Below are 15,919 nucleotides of genomic sequence, written 5' to 3'. Positions count from 1 at the left end.
CTACAGCAATTCTCACAATCTGTCAAAATTAAAGATATTATTCAACTTTAAAGTTAAGATAGTTGACAGCTCGATGACTGTCAAGAAATGTATTATTCAATGGAGAGAAAACAATTCTCAGTTTCATACATTTTAAATGCTTCTATTATAAATGCTCTAACAATCCTAATGTGGTCTTTAACAATAAGCTACTAAAAAAGAATTATTGAAATCCATCGTGCGATATGCTTTGTAATTTAACAAAGTCATAATACTTGAAGTGAACAGAGCAAGGCATGTACGATACCTAAAGGGCATGCGGATGTTCATTCTTTCTGCATATTTACATATTGTTTCCCATGGTGCGTGAAGTTTCACAAATACGATGTCACTATTTGTGATGGATGGCTGCGGTTACAGAGAAACAAAGAAATAGGAAGTAAGTTGTTTTCAAAACAGTTTCACATCAATATCTATGTTAATTCAAGACAAGTTTATTACTAGGGGTGAGAGGAATTGAAGATCATTGGCAAAAAGCTTAATAAATAATAATTTTTGCTTTACCTAAAGGACATCAAAATATGGTATCCGGCATTGACAGGGAAAAGTAGATGCAGTATAAGGAAATTTTTCAGCTGCCTGAGACTGCGTGTGGCGTGAATGGAGAACTAACAGCGAGGCCCGCCAATTTTAAACGTTTACATTTTTTACCCATTTATTTTCCATGACTTTTTTTTTTGCCAGTTCCTTGAATTCTGGACAGTCCAATCCAAGAAGCTAAAGGCTACGAGGTGTGCAGCAGCATTCTGTCCAGTCGAGCTCATCATTTGTTGCTGTCAGCCGTCATGCTCCTCACTGTCCCCCTCCACACCCCCCCCCACTCAGCAGCAGGAATGAGCAGACCCCCCTCAAGAAAGCCTGAGCAGGCTACATGCCGCCGTTAACAGTGAGGCGTTGGGCTCTCTTGAGAGAATACTGCAGATTGTGCTCCGGGATATGCAAGCATCCAGCTCTCACCCTAAAGACTTTATAGTATTTTCCTCCACATTCCTAGGTGGATAGGAGTACCAGGGTTAGAGGAGACTGTCTGAGAGGATAAAATATGATTAGGATAGTAAACCACTGGGAATAAAGGTGGATTTAGGCACTGAAAATTAATATTTTCTACATTGGTCACAGTCTACCATGTATGTTCAGAAAATGGCCTTTACTTCAATCTCAATCTCTTCATCACAGAGCGGAGAACAATGCAATCTACGACTCTGGAGCTTGCAACTCTACTCGCTGTTAATGCCAGTGATTCAAGAAGATTAAGAAAGATCAGGGATTGAGGGCCACGGGGACCTGGCACTGAAAATGAGTTTTTAGCCTGGATCAGATCATCCACAATCCCATGAAAGGAGTCAAGTGACCTCCTCCTCCCTTATGTTCTGCATGCAACTTGTATATGGACATGGTCAGAGGTGCATTACAGCCAGTGCTTCTGATCTTTCTGAGTGAGAGTTGTGAACATGGTGAAGAGTTTGACAGTATATTCACCATTTGCACAAACAGAACTTAATCCAAAAACTGCCCAGTTAATTATTATTAAACTGGTACTTTCCAAGATCTGTATGGGAGGGTAAAACTATTTTACAAAAATAGAACATCTAAACCACAGCAGTGCAAGTTTACAGAAATCAGCATGCCCCCAAAATTATAGAAATCAATTAAAATTAATAAAAAGGCATAAACGTCCAGAAGCCAAGCTTCACTGAGTAATTCTGAAGACACAAGGGACCAAACATGCTGGAATCTGGAGCCCAAAAATATCTGCTGGAGGAACTGAGTTGGGTTGAGCAACATCACAGTGAGAAAAAGAATTGTCGATGTTACTGGTCAGAACCCTTCATCAGGATTGAGTTTAGTCTAGTTTTAGTCTCTAGGCTGTATCACTAATTGGCATGGATAATTTGTAGAGGCAGGGTAAAGTGGTGAATGTGAGTTGATTAAAGGCTATCTACAATTGATTTAACAGATCTTGTAAAGAAAGTATTCCCCGCACTCAGCTCATGGACCATATTGGAAGGGTACTTGTAATGGAGAAATCACTTCCAGCCATGCAATTCACATTGTCATGTGCACACTGGTACTCCTCATAAGGTTTTTTTTAAATCAGGGAAATGCTGCTTAGGTTTGTGGGAGCATTAAAGCTGCTGCCTATTGAATCTGCCTTCAACAAAAGACAATCCTTCACTACAATAATTCATAAAATTCATCAAAGTTCTTAAACCACTGTCCATATTTTATCAAACTTACCACCATCCAATTCACACATGGGAAGAACCATTTATCCCTGTGCAAATCTTAACAATAAGCCCTTTCAAGTAGGTCAGGGGAAACAGCAGTTCCGATAACTGATGTCGCGCAACAGGTTTTATTAACAATGTTCTAAGGCTGCGCAAAAAAAACCCTGGAGTAACTAATCCCTGATGTTACCTAACTCTTGCACAAAGGGATGATGCTACTACACAGCCAGTTCTACTACACAAGCCTTCTCCTTGTGGCAAATTTCCCAAGTAACTGAATGATATCATGTGTCTGTAACTTAGAAATAGATCTTTTCAGAAAGGCTATGGGGCCTACTTGGATACTTAGTGCTTCAACTACATGATCTATCCAATGAGCTACTTAAAAAGAAAAGAAAACATCAAACACATTTATGAGTTGAAAATGGCGAGGGAAAAAATAACGATCCAATCTGGTTGGTTCTGACCTCTCTTTCAAGTTGCAGTCCTTCTGCACGGAGATTCTTCTCAAAGGTTCTTCTTTTCTCTACATGTATGTCTGATTTTTTGTAGACCAAAATATAATCAATCCTTTTCTTTCCATCTGTGAAGAACAGACTATTTTCCGATACTGAGTGCTCGTTATGCTAGACAAAGGATACAAGAGATGTAACGTCAAATAAAACTGCAAGAATCGATGTGAGTGAATGCAAACAGTAAGGTCGTGGGTACTTATAATCCATTTGCCATAGTCATAGATTTTTCATGAGCTTGTATTGAGCTAAATGTTGTTAATTGTCAGTGTTGTTTTCTTTTTGCAAAAGCAATTACGATTTTGCCTTCTTTACTTTATGGACTATCAAAATTAAAGAAACAAAATTAAAAAAAAACTTTTACCCCACTTATTTTATTCCAGTAAGCGGGTTGAGATGGTGGTGAAGGTGGCAAATGCAAGGCTGGCATTTATTTCAAGAGGAATAGAATACAAGAGCAGGGATGTAAGGCTGAGGTCTGCAAGGTGCTGGTGAGACCTCCCTTGGACAATTATGAGCAGTTTTGGGCTCCTCATTTAAGAAAGGATGCGCTGACTTTGGAGACCGTCCAAAGCAGGTTCACTAGGAAAATTCTGGGAATGAAAGGGTTAATAAATGAGGAGTGTTTAACAGCTCTTGGTCTGTGTTCATTGGATTTAGGGGAACAAGGTCTAGGACACAACTTTAGAATTGAAGAGGGTCCACTTTGAAAAGAAACATGCAAGAATTTCTTTAGCCAGAGGGCGATAAATCTGTGGAATCTTTTGCCACAGGTGGTTGGGGAGGCCAGGTCATTGGGAGCATTTAAGACAGGATGGACAGGTTTTTGTTTAGCCAGTGCATCAAAGGTAGTAGGGAGAAGGCCGGGGTAGTGGGTTTGAGCGGGAAAGTGGAACACTCAAAATTGAATGACAGGGTAGACATGACGGGCTGAATTTCTGCTCCTGTGTCTTCTGCTCTTTTGGGTTGAATTTATTTAACGAGCACCAAGCTGTTTATAAGCTTGAATGCAAGGATGAAAGGATGGTGAAAGCAGATTCAATTGTAACTTTAGAATAAGAATTTGTTAAACACGTTAAAGAAATATCTCAGTGCAACGTTGAGGAAAGAACAACACCTTCCTCATGCTTTTCCCTAATGGACTCGCACCATATGCTAGTCAGTTGTTTATTCAACCATTTACACTGGCTCCCAAATCAGTGTAAATTTGTCTAAGCTTAGACAATACATCATACATTTATCAGCAACTTTATTCACACTGTGTATGTTTTTGCTTACATCCTGCTTCTGCTCAAGTATGTGATTTTTATTTCAAAACTCGGTTGGCTGCTTCACGTCTCCATACAAGTCTCTTCGATTGAGATGGCCTTTTACCATAGTGCTGAGAACCCACATTGGCTTCAGCAGCATATTTATAAACGGGGAATGGAGACTAGTCCAAGTAGACACGCAGCAATTGGCATTAAAGAAACAAAAGTCTGCAGACGCTGTGATTGTCATAAAAACACACCGAAATGCTGGAGAAACTCAGCCGGTGTCACAGCATCTGTAGGAGGTAAAGATATGTTACCGACATTTTGGGTCTGAGCCCTTCTTCAAGGTTCAAGTAAAAATCAGGAAGGCATCTGAATAAAGACTGAATACTGGCAGGGAGAGATGTACAGATCAAAAAAAAAGGTGTCAACTGGATATGATGAGAGAAGAGATGAGAATTGATTTTGGCTGTGTGCAAAGAAACAGAGGGAAAAGGAAAGAGAGAGAGCGTGATAGAAAACAGAGCTGAGGAAAAGGTGATGGGGAAGAAGGGGGTGGGTTAACAGAAACCAGGAGATGTTAATGCTGGCTGTTTGGCGTGTTCCCAGATGGAAGATGAGGTGTTGCTCCTCCCATTTGCAGGTGGTCTCAGTCTGACAGTGCACGAGATCCATGGACAGACATGCCAGCAAGGGAATGGGATGGACAAATGAAATGGGTGGCCACTCATTTCAAGCTATTGGGAGCCGAGGTGCTCAACAAAGTGACCTCCCAGTCTGTGCCCGGACTCTCTGATATAGAGGAAACCACCAGTCCTGCAATTGGTCAGTCTCACTCCAGCCATGTCGTACAGCCATGGGGCTGGAGCTGAGCAGCAGTCAGCATATTGCCAATTATATTTTGCATTTTTAAACCCTATTTTTCCAAAACTCTTGAACATTGATCATTTTTTTTTCTTTGCTTTAAAGGAAAATTACTTTCCTTATCGAGTTTATGTGTATTGCAGGTTGGGTAGTTACCTCAGAGTTTTCGTGTAATTCAAGAAGCATCCAGCTTTTAGTTTAATCAAAATCTCTTTCAACTTTTCTCGTCTTTGAAGGGGACATAGTAAAAAACAATGTAGATGATCAAAGCAGTAGAAATTCACTAAGGAAGAAAAGCATTTCAAGGACTGCATAAGAAGATGCAGCAGGGAACAAGAAAATGAAATGAAAATTAGAGGGGTTCAATAAAGGGCAGACAATCTACACCTCGAGTAATATTGCAAATCTACCTTGACGTTCTTTTCTTTTTAAGTACATGACAGGATCAGCAGACAACTGAGGCGTGTCATGGCATTTGGAACATCTACAACATTCTCAAAGGTATGTGACATGAAGCGCTTTGCTGAAAATAATACCGTTTGTTCTTCACTTGGAACTTCTAAGAACTCTTGATTTGATGGGGTCAGGAGGAGGAAAATATGGTCAGTCTGGGAATCGTATGTTCTTCGTTCAGATTCTATTACACTCCACTCCTTATCTTCATCTGGAAAAGAACAGAAATAGTCATAACTCTTGATGTGTTTTTAAAAAATGAGCACTATTTCACACACAAGTTCAGAAGCAGAAAATCAGCTACACAAATGCCTCTTGCATTATATCTATGTTAATAAAATAACTTTAGGGTTACAGGCCCTTCCGGCCCATGAGCCCATGCCACCCACATACACCAATTAACTTACAAACCACGGATGTTTTGGAGGGTGTGAAGAAACCTGAACGCTTAGAGGAAACTCACACAGATGCAGGGAGAATGTATAACTCCTTACAAACAGCGCCGGATTTGAACCCAAGTTGTTGGTGATGTAATAGGGTTGTGCTGACCGCTATGCCAACTGAGCCACTCTATTCTTTTAATACTTTTTTTTAAATGAGATCCACAGTGCTGTTGATTATCCTGAATGTTTGATTAAATTAATTATCATTAGCCTTTGAGGGCACAAATATTTTTGTTATGCAAGTGCGCTATCAGAACAAATAATAGGACTGCCAAAAATAAATTCAGCTTTATAGCGCACTGCTGAGAATGGAAAGAACCATGCTGGTATTGTGCTGTATACAGTTTATTCCTGACCAATTAAACAACAAAAATTAGCCCCCTTGCCCAATTACCCATTGTCAACACAGTCCATCCTCTTAATCTGCATCTTTCATGAAAAAAAACCCATAGCTTGGGTACATTCTTATATGAAACAGAAGTGACACTGAGGGAGTCACTGGCCTTGAAGGTCATTCCAAAACACCACTCATGATGTACTCCATCCAGAGAGATGCATAACATTAGCTTGAAATTTACTTGCACTGGATTATTGCAGAATTATTTGACATTTAATGCAATCATTAATAATCCTGAAAGTATTGAAGGCCTTTTCTCACTGGTTTCTTCACTACTTGTAATAACTTTATTGTCTTCAGTTTTCATTTTAACACATAATACCTTGCATTATCCAATCTTGAACTGCACCAGCTATTAATCTATTTCTATACATTAGTTGCTTTGACACTGCCCCAAGTATTTAATCAGCTTTTTACCATTTCACCAAGTTCCGGCTTTGTCCCTATATTCCTTGAATTTCCCCAATGATCCTGCCTCTACAGCTGCATGTGGCAATGAATTCCACTACCCTCTAGCTAAAGAAATTTCTCCTCATTTCTGTTGTAAATTGGTACTTTTTAATTCTAAGATGGTGCCATCTTGTCTTGTCGCCCAACAGGAGAAACATCTTATTTACATCCACTCTGTCCAATCCATTCATTATTCAAAATGTTTCTATGAGATCCCCTCTTGTTCTTCTACATTCTAATGAATAGAGTCCAAGAGCTGCTAAGCGTTCCTCATACATTAGCCTTCTCATTCCTGGTATCATTCTGGTAAACTTCCTCTGTACCCTCTCCAACCTTGCTATATCCTTTATAATATATGGGGCCCAAAAATGCACAGAGTTCTCCAAATGAGGTCTCACCAGTCTTAACAGCATCTCTTTATTCTGATACACAACCCCCTTTGAAAAGAATGGCAACATAGCATTTGGCTTCTTTACCACCGATCCAACCTGGCGATCATCTTTCAGGTTATCCTGCACGATGACCCCCAAGTCCCTTTGTACTTCTGAGGTTTGAATTTTCTCCCCATCCAAATAATAATCCGACTGTCTATTTCCTTGACCAAAATATACAACCATACATTTCTCAACATTATATCATTATGCCATTTTTTCGCCCATTCTCCTAAGCTTTCCAAGTCTCTCTGTAAACTTTTGATTTCTTCTACACTCTGTACTCCACTATCTATCTTAGTGCACTCTGCAAACTTTGTCACAAAACCATTTAATCTACAATCTAAATCATCAATATACATTGTAAAAAGAAGCAGCCCCAACATCGACCCTTGCAGAACACCACTATTAACAGGCAACCAACCAGAATAGGATCCCTTTATTCCCACCCTTTGCATCCTGCCTATCAGCCAATGCTCTACCGGTAACACCTCAGTGTTATCCTATCCTAATCAGTTCCAAAGCAAGAAATAATAGTTTCATTGGAAAACTGAGAAACAATGTTATCTTTAACATTCTTAACATGCACCGTCTTTACAATGAATAAAAAGCACTAAAGGCTGTTCTCAACAGTTCATTTAAAATCCAGAGCTGACAATTTGAGCGAGGCATTGATCAATTCCTTAATTAGGGAGGTTTCATACCCCAGGAGTCACAAGCAGGAGGCAGTGCTACAAGATTTGGGGGATTTACATGAAAACCTGACTCAAAGGACTCATGCTCAGTTTGAAGTGTCGAGAAAAGAGTGGAGGCTTGTACACCTCCAGGAATGGTGGACGCTTCACGTAAGAATAGAAGGTACTGTTTATGTCTGCACTATATCATATGGCTCCGAATCATGGGTCCTCTACCGGCACCACCTACGGCTCCTAGAACGCTTCCACCAGCGTTGTCTCCGCTCCATCCTCAACATCCATTGGAGCGCTCACACCCCTAACGTCGAGGTACTCGAGATGGCAGAGGTCGACAGCATCGAGTCCACGCTGCTGAAGATCCAGCTGCGCTGGATGGGTCACGTCTCCAGAATGGAGGACCATCGCCTTCCCAAGATCGTATTATATGGCGAGCTCTCCACTGGCCACCGTGACAGAGGTGCACCAAAGAAAAGGTACAAGGACTGCCTAAAGAAATCTCTTGGTGCCTGCCACATTGACCACCGCCAGTGGGCTGATAACGCCTCAAACCGTGCATCTTGGCGCCTCACAGTTTGGCGGGCAGCAGCCTCCTTTGAAGAAGACCGCAGAGCCCACCTCACTGACAAAAGGCAAAGGAGGAAAAACCCAACACCCAACCCCAACCAACCAATTTTCCCTTGCAACCGCTGCAATCGTGTCTGCCTGTCCCGCATCGGACTGGTCAGCCACAAACGAGCCTGCAGCTGACGTGGACTTTTTACCCCCTCCATAAATCTTCGTCCGCGAAGCCAAGCCAAAGAAAAGAAAAATATCATAGCACTAGACCCAGGTTTGCTGCCTATTGATGTAATAAATATACATCATGATCAAGTCAAAATTGATATTACAACAATGATAGATATCAATCACCCAGTGCAGGTATAAAGCCAGCGAAGTTAATGACTGCTCAGTAAAGGAGTGGTTCTCAACCTTTCTCTTCCCACTCACATACCACTTTAAGTAATCCCTATGCTATTGTGCTCTGTGATTAGTAAGGGTTTGCTTAAGGTGGTATATGGGTGGTTTTCAAACTTTTTCTTTCCACCCTCATACCACCTTAAGCAATCCCTTACTAATCACAGAGCACCGATGGCATAGGGATTAATTAAAGTGGCATGTGAGTGGAAAGAGAAAGGTTGAGAACCACTGCACTAAAGAAACCATATTAGCTTATTTTTGACGAACATTAATAAAAAAAGAAAATTTAAAAAACCTCTATAGGTTTGATGCCCAGGGTTTTGACATGCTTGACAAAATAAATATTTTTTTTCTTTTTGCAAAATTCCAAAAGAATAAAACTTGCAAATAAAAAAAAGGTAGCAAATAGGAAGCTTGAGCAAGGATGATGGTGTCTTCAATCTTGACGTTTCTTAATTCAAGAGATTTGTTCAGACAGATTATTTGTAAGAACAAGTATCAGAAGAACCAAATAGACCTTTGTCATTTGGTACATAATCGTGTCATTGGATGAATTTTCAACATCAAAGGAATACAAGAACAGAAGAGGCTTACTTTCTCATTTTAGCAGATTATCTGGTTAGGAGATCAATCTTTCATAAAACCAAATTACTACCATGGAAAGGAGCACTCGAATTTAATTCTAAATATCCATTCAAATAGTTAATGCACAATTTAAATATTTAGGCATTATCAAAACTAAGAATTTTTTAAAAATCATTTTAAAGAAAACTTTGCACTTTTCATTAACCAAACCAATTCTTACAGGATGGTCACCACTCCCTTTGACTATAATTGGTCATATTAATTCAGTTAAAATGAATACTCTACCAAAATTTTTATATCTCTTTCAATTGCTGCCAATATTTAATTGTCCTTTTTTGACAATTTTGAATCAATTATTATGTCTTCTACATGGCAAAATAAGAAACCTGGATTGAATAAAAGGTATCTTCAGAACACTAGATATAATAAAGGATTAGCCCTACCTCATTTCCATTTTTACTACTGGGCTATAAACTTAAAAATGTCACTTTTTTTTGCAATGGAAAAAGACAGATGAATATCCTAGTTAGATTGAGATGGATTGAAATCTCTCAGAAATACCTGGGGTCATCTTTACCTATCTCTATTCAAAAATTGACAAAGAACTTAATACCTGTAATTACACAAAGATTGACGATCTGGAATTAATTCAGAATTTTTTTTGGAATTATGGGATTTATTGTTATCTAATCATTTATTTCAACAACCTATTTTAGATGCCAGTCTTTAAGAATGGAATTTTTTAGGTATTAATAGCTTTAAAGATCTTTTTATTCAACAACATTTTACATCTCTTTAACCATTGGAGATGATATTTAACCTAACAAATAGACATTATTTCAAATACTATCAAATTCGACATTTTGTTTGCTTTCTTTTAGCATTTCCTATTCTTCCTGACCCGAATTTTATCGACAATTAACTCATAAAGGGATGATATCTACTTTATATTATAAACGATTGAATATGAAAGCAATTTCTTTAAGTGGAATGATCTGAATATTTCTTTCTCAGAAGAAGAATGGACTTCAATTTTGGTCCAATTTATGATTCGTCAAAGTGCAGTGATACCTTTGCTATATCGTGTACATTTCTCCAAAGTCAAATTGCTCACATTTATTCTGATATTTGTTCACTTATAATTTGTTCACTTATAAAATATTTGATGTCTCTGTGTTACATACATTTTGGACTTGCCCCAATTGGCAAAAATACTGAACCAACATTTAAGAAACAAACGAAATTGAAGGAGGAGTAGACCATCCATTCTGCTCCGCCATTCAGTAAGATCATCTTAGATACATGACAGATCATTGCACTATTTGGTTTTTCTCAAGATATAAATATTATTTTTATCTTCTAATCCAGTGATTCCCAACCTTTTACTTTCCACTCACATACCACTTTAAGTATTCCCTATGCTATAATGTTCTGTGATTAGTAAGGGATTGCTTAAGGTGGTATGTGAGTAGAAAGAGAAGGTTGAGAATCACTGCTCTAGACCCAATTACTACTGAAATATTTTGCTTGAGAAAAATTGTCATTAGCCCATTTCCTTTGGAGTTATGAAACTGTGCACATAACAATTCAATTTGGAATGATTAAAACAGTGGTTTTCAAACTTTTTCTTGGGAAATACTTAAAGTGGTATGTGAGCGGAAAGTAAAAGGTTGGGAACCACTGTTCTAATCAATGACAGGTTACAGCATTCTCCATTCTATTAGCAAGAAAGCCAATTCAGTTAAAATGGAAAGATGAGTTCCCACCTACACATAATGAATAGCTATTAGATATTATGTCCTTTTTTAAATCTGGAGAAAATTTGGCATAATGTCACGAAATCAAGATTTTTTTTGATAAGACTTGGGGCCCATTTATAGCTCACTTCCATCATTTCACTAATTAGGTGCAATGATGAATGTCACTGGGCGTTCTTGTTTGGATCCTCTGAGGCCGTTTGTTCAGATTTAAAATGACTTACAATATGAATTTTAACAGATTGCTATGGGTTTGAATTTTTTTTTTCCTTTTCACTTTTTTCTTACTTTCCTGTTACAAAATCTTGTATGTATTACCATTTAATGGATATAGAATTAAGTAGCATTGTCACTGTACCACGTGTTATTATTTGTAAATCTGCAAAGGTATCACTGCAATTGATTTACTGCCTTTTCGGTTTGTTTTTTTTTCTGATAAAACTCAAAAATAATTTTAAAAGAACAGAAGAGGCTTTCGTCCTTTTAACCTGTTCTGCCATGGAATGTGATCCTGGATGAACCTGATTTGAATCATGAAATTCATAGCTTTGCAGCAGCAGACTGCAAACAGTGAGACAAAGCACCTTACAAAATAAATAAAAATAGTGCAAGAAAAAGGCAGTGTCTGTGGTTCATTGTTCATTCACAAATCTGATGGCAGTGGGAAAGAAGCTGTCCTTGTGCCACTGAGGACTCATCTTCAGGCTCCTGTCTCTTTTCCCTGATGCTACCAGAGTGAAGAGGGCTCCTTGAGGATAGAGCCTGCTTTCTTAAGACACCCCCTCTTGCAAACCTCTGGAGTTTTTCTTGTCCTGAGCATTGGCACCTCCATACCAGGCAGTGATGCAGCCAGCCAGAATGCACACCACAGTACTCCTGTAGAAGTTTTCAAGGGTCTTTGGAGACGTACCGAATCTTCTCAAACTCCTCACAAAGCACAGCCGCTGGCGAGCCTTCTTCATTAGAGGTTTCAAGACCTATCTGCGGAAATTTTGACACCCAGGAATTAGAAATTCTTGACCCTCTTCACTACTGAGCCCTCGATGAGGACTGGATCACATTCTTTCTGACTTCCTCCTGAAATCCACAAACATCTCCTTGGATTTGCCAATGTTGAATGGAAGGTGTGACACCACTCAACTAGTTGATCTATCTGCCTCCTGTACACTTTCTCATTACCTTCTGCCATTCTGGTGTTGTTGGCAAATTTGTTGATAGCATTGGGATTGGATAGTCATGGATATAGAGTGAGTAGAGTAGTGGGGTAGGCACACATCCATGAGGTGCGCTTGTGTTGATTGTCAGTAAGGAGGAGACTGTTTGCTTGTCATTTCTTGATAACCTTGGTTAACAGAATGTATCAACCTTGCAGTTGTTTTAACATTGACTACTACTGTTCCAAACTCCCATCTTTTCTACCATCTACACCCTGACACAAAATACACAATATCAGCTCAAATTGTGATAGATAGGGGCAAATATTCCAATGAAAAGTATCAATGTTCAGAAACTCCCAGATAATTGAGTTCTAGATTTATATTGACCTGGTTTAAGTCTACAACAAGCTGAGTAAAAAAATGCCAACACATCTGTCACTGCTCTGTCAATGCATTCGAATGCTCTAACCTAGCCAAGCTGGGACTCTTCAGTATTACACTTGGGAATCCATCCTACCCAGTCTTACTCTCGTCAAATCTGGGGTAAGATCAGAACCTCATTCTCCAGAATAACGACACTTGGGATGGAGACAAGGTGAGGATTTTTTTTAAAAATACTTATTTTAGTACTTTTAATTATTTCTTGCTAGTATTCCTGTGGTTTAATTAGATGCAGAGGTGCTGGGGTCTGCAGATGGCTATTCACAGCAAAGGAACTTGATCAGTCAGGGCCCTTTGTAATAAGTCCCAGATGCATCTTCCAGAAGAGAGGTCAGCATTGGAGTCAGTATCAATTTTTATGCTGTTGAATCAGAGGACATGAGCCTTTTATTCAAAAACAATAAATGTCTGCAATGGATCAACCCTAACAGTTGACAATCGTGAAGTGACTGTATTCTCATAAGGACAATGCAAGCATTTAAGAAATGCAACTTTATCTTTAATTGAATTGGCTATAAGATAAAGTAATGCCTATTACCGTTCAGAAAAATGTTATTTGAATACACTGAATAGTATAAAATAGAAATTTCAACAGGAAAGTGTCATTCATTATTAATAGTTCAAAATATTTTATGGATTACTGACCTTCTTGTAAAGAAAGATCTGTGGCACATGGTCCTGCACTTATTGTCTCCTTCCGATTGGATGCTGGCTGCAGCGAATACTTGCTCAGGTTGTTGGGAAGCGTTTGACTTTGAGTCAGACAAGGCAAACTTCTTCTGGATGGTTTCAATGGTTGTTCTGTGATCACCCCGCTAATACTAGTGTTCATTCCTAAAAATAAAACAAGGAGAAATATGAAAAATAAAAAGTATCCTGAAAAATGCAGGATGCTCCAGTGTGGCCATAAGACATAGGAGCAGAAATAGGCTATTCAGCCAAATGAGGCTGATCCATTTTGCCACTCAGCCCACAGCCCGTCCTTCTCCCCATAGCCTTTGATGCCCTGGCTCATCAAGAACCTTGCAATCTCTGTCTTAAATACACCCAATGACCTGGCCTTTACCACAGCCTGTGTCAACAAATTCCACAGATTTACCACCCTCCGGCTGAAGAAATTCCTCCGCATTTCTGTTCAAGAAATTCCTCCACATCTCTGTTCAAAGTGAACGCACTTCTGAATCCTGAAGGTGTGTCCTCTTGTCTTAGGCTCTCCCACCATGGGAAACAACCTTTCTACATCGACTCTGTCCATGCTTTTCAACATTCAAAACATTTCAATTAGATCACCCCTCATTCTCCTAAATTCCAATGAACACAGGCTCCTCGTTTGATAGCCCTTTCATTCCCAGAATCATCCTAGAAAACTTCCTTTGAACCCTCTCCAAATTCAGCACATCTTTTCTGCAAGAAGCCCAAAACTGATCACAATACTCCAACTAAGGCCTTGTTAAGCCTCAATGTCAATCTTGCTCTTCTATTCTATTCTTCTTGAAATGAATGCCAGCATTGCATTCATCCTCTTCATCACCATTTGAACATACAAGTTTACCTTCAGGCTATCCTGCATCCCAGGTCCTTTGTCATCTGGCCCTTTTTTTTTTACAAAAGTGCATAATGGTACACTTTTCGACATAATACTTTATTTGCCACTTCTCTGTCCATTCTCCCAATTTGCCCAAGCCCTTCTGCAGCCTCTGTGTTTCCTTTACCTTTTCCTCCAACTAATTTTACGTGATGCTAAACTTTGGGAGAGGTGAGATAAAATCATCTATTGGCATTAAAATAAATATTAGGAACAGCTGCATTCATCTGCACCATTCAGTTCCATTTATTTTCTGCAAAGTGATCAAAGGCAAATTTATCACCCTTCATGTCATAGTAATTACTGCTCCATTTTGATTTGACTGAAACAAAAGAAAGACAATTTATCACTGATTAATTTCTGCAACAAAAAAAATTAGTTATAGGTACCAGTATCTGGCTTGATATTTCTTCATCTTATAAGGTAGCCTGCAGTGTCAAATTAGAAAGTAGCAGATGAATGACAATAATTTGAATTAAAGTAGTTAAGCCACACTACAAGGCTTCTATTCAGTTTGTATTGCACCAAAGGGGAACCATATTAAACTACAAGTAACATTAAGGACAAGAACAGCACAAGGGCAGATTCATACCATGCTGTGGATTGCTGGAGACCGGCTCAAGAAGTACCAGGCATTGGAGCGGAGATGCAAGACTGTGCCAAGGGCACTGAGTGGCTCCTGATCATGTCGGAGGTTTGGATCTGGAGCTTGGGCTGCTGACTGCTTGGACTGAACTCCGTGTAGCTGTGGGGGCATTAGAGATGATCCATGGACACTTGGCAACTCTGAAGGAATTCTCTTTTGCTTCTCTTTCTCAGACTGTAAGAGGCGCTTCAGGCTCTTTCTGCCCAATGATGAAGCCGTCTGCCTTACGGCAAATGAAAACCGTGTAACATGGCATTGTCTTCATTACATGACGATAAATTGCCCCTTAACTCTTAGTTTCACCATATCAGATGGTAAAATCTAAAAGAAGGAATTGCGTGTAGAGTTGAGTTTCTTTCATTTTTGTTTTCAACTCTGAAAATATTTAACTAGGCTAGAGAAGAAATTTATGGTGGAATTCTGCAGATCAACAGATTCAAGCCAGGTAGCAAAAATACACCACTTATCACAATCCCCTATGAAACAAACACAGCAATTCTTGATAAACAGATCGGTATCTGCCTTCCCCCTGAAATGGGACTGTGGCACAGTTTCTTCCAAACTCTGTAATTTAAACGTGCAGCAAGATTTAGGGCTGAGCTGAACTCCAAGCACCACAAGAGCTGAATTTCAATATTCGGTAGAACTGCTTTACAGAATATTTAACTGTTCTAATAAAATCAGCATACCATTTTCCAGTCCTTTCAGGGTGCTTGTTCTCAACCAGTGTGATCTAAAATGCCATCTGGAATGCTGTTTACTTTGGAGAAACCCAGCCTGCATATGAAAAGCTTGGATTCCTGAGCACACTCTAAATTGGAGCCAGACACATCAAGGATGATGGGGCTGTAACAGTACCAACACCATTTTGACGCTATTTCCACCATCTAATGTATATGTTGTAGTCTGACAATTGATGGGGTGAATTCTATTATTAGTGGGAGTATTCAGAATTGATGAATAAATGGAACTCGACTCCAGTGATTGTGATCCTTAAACTTCTAATGTCAAATGAAATCACGTATA

General features: G+C 39.2%; 1 protein-coding gene across 1 annotated transcript in view; it reads right to left on the bottom strand.

Annotated features, from left to right (window-relative positions):
* Nucleotides 1-15,919, bottom strand: part of ano3 (anoctamin 3) — a 344,977-nt gene that overhangs the window by 162,970 nt on the left and 166,088 nt on the right. The window contains exons 2-5 of the mRNA XM_069905103.1: nt 13,308-13,496; nt 5,433-5,560; nt 2,735-2,893; nt 287-387 (exon numbers count right to left, since the gene is read on the bottom strand). Coding sequence (XP_069761204.1) covers nt 287-387; nt 2,735-2,893; nt 5,433-5,560; nt 13,308-13,496 — 577 coding nt within the window. The remainder of the gene's footprint in view (nt 1-286; nt 388-2,734; nt 2,894-5,432; nt 5,561-13,307; nt 13,497-15,919) is intronic.

This window comes from Narcine bancroftii, chromosome 1, assembly GCF_036971445.1.
Source record: "Narcine bancroftii isolate sNarBan1 chromosome 1, sNarBan1.hap1, whole genome shotgun sequence".
In the NCBI taxonomy this organism is placed as follows: domain Eukaryota; kingdom Metazoa; phylum Chordata; class Chondrichthyes; order Torpediniformes; family Narcinidae; genus Narcine; species Narcine bancroftii.
Note: the sequence above shows the minus strand (reverse complement) of the source record. Positions and strands in the feature narration are given on the sequence as shown.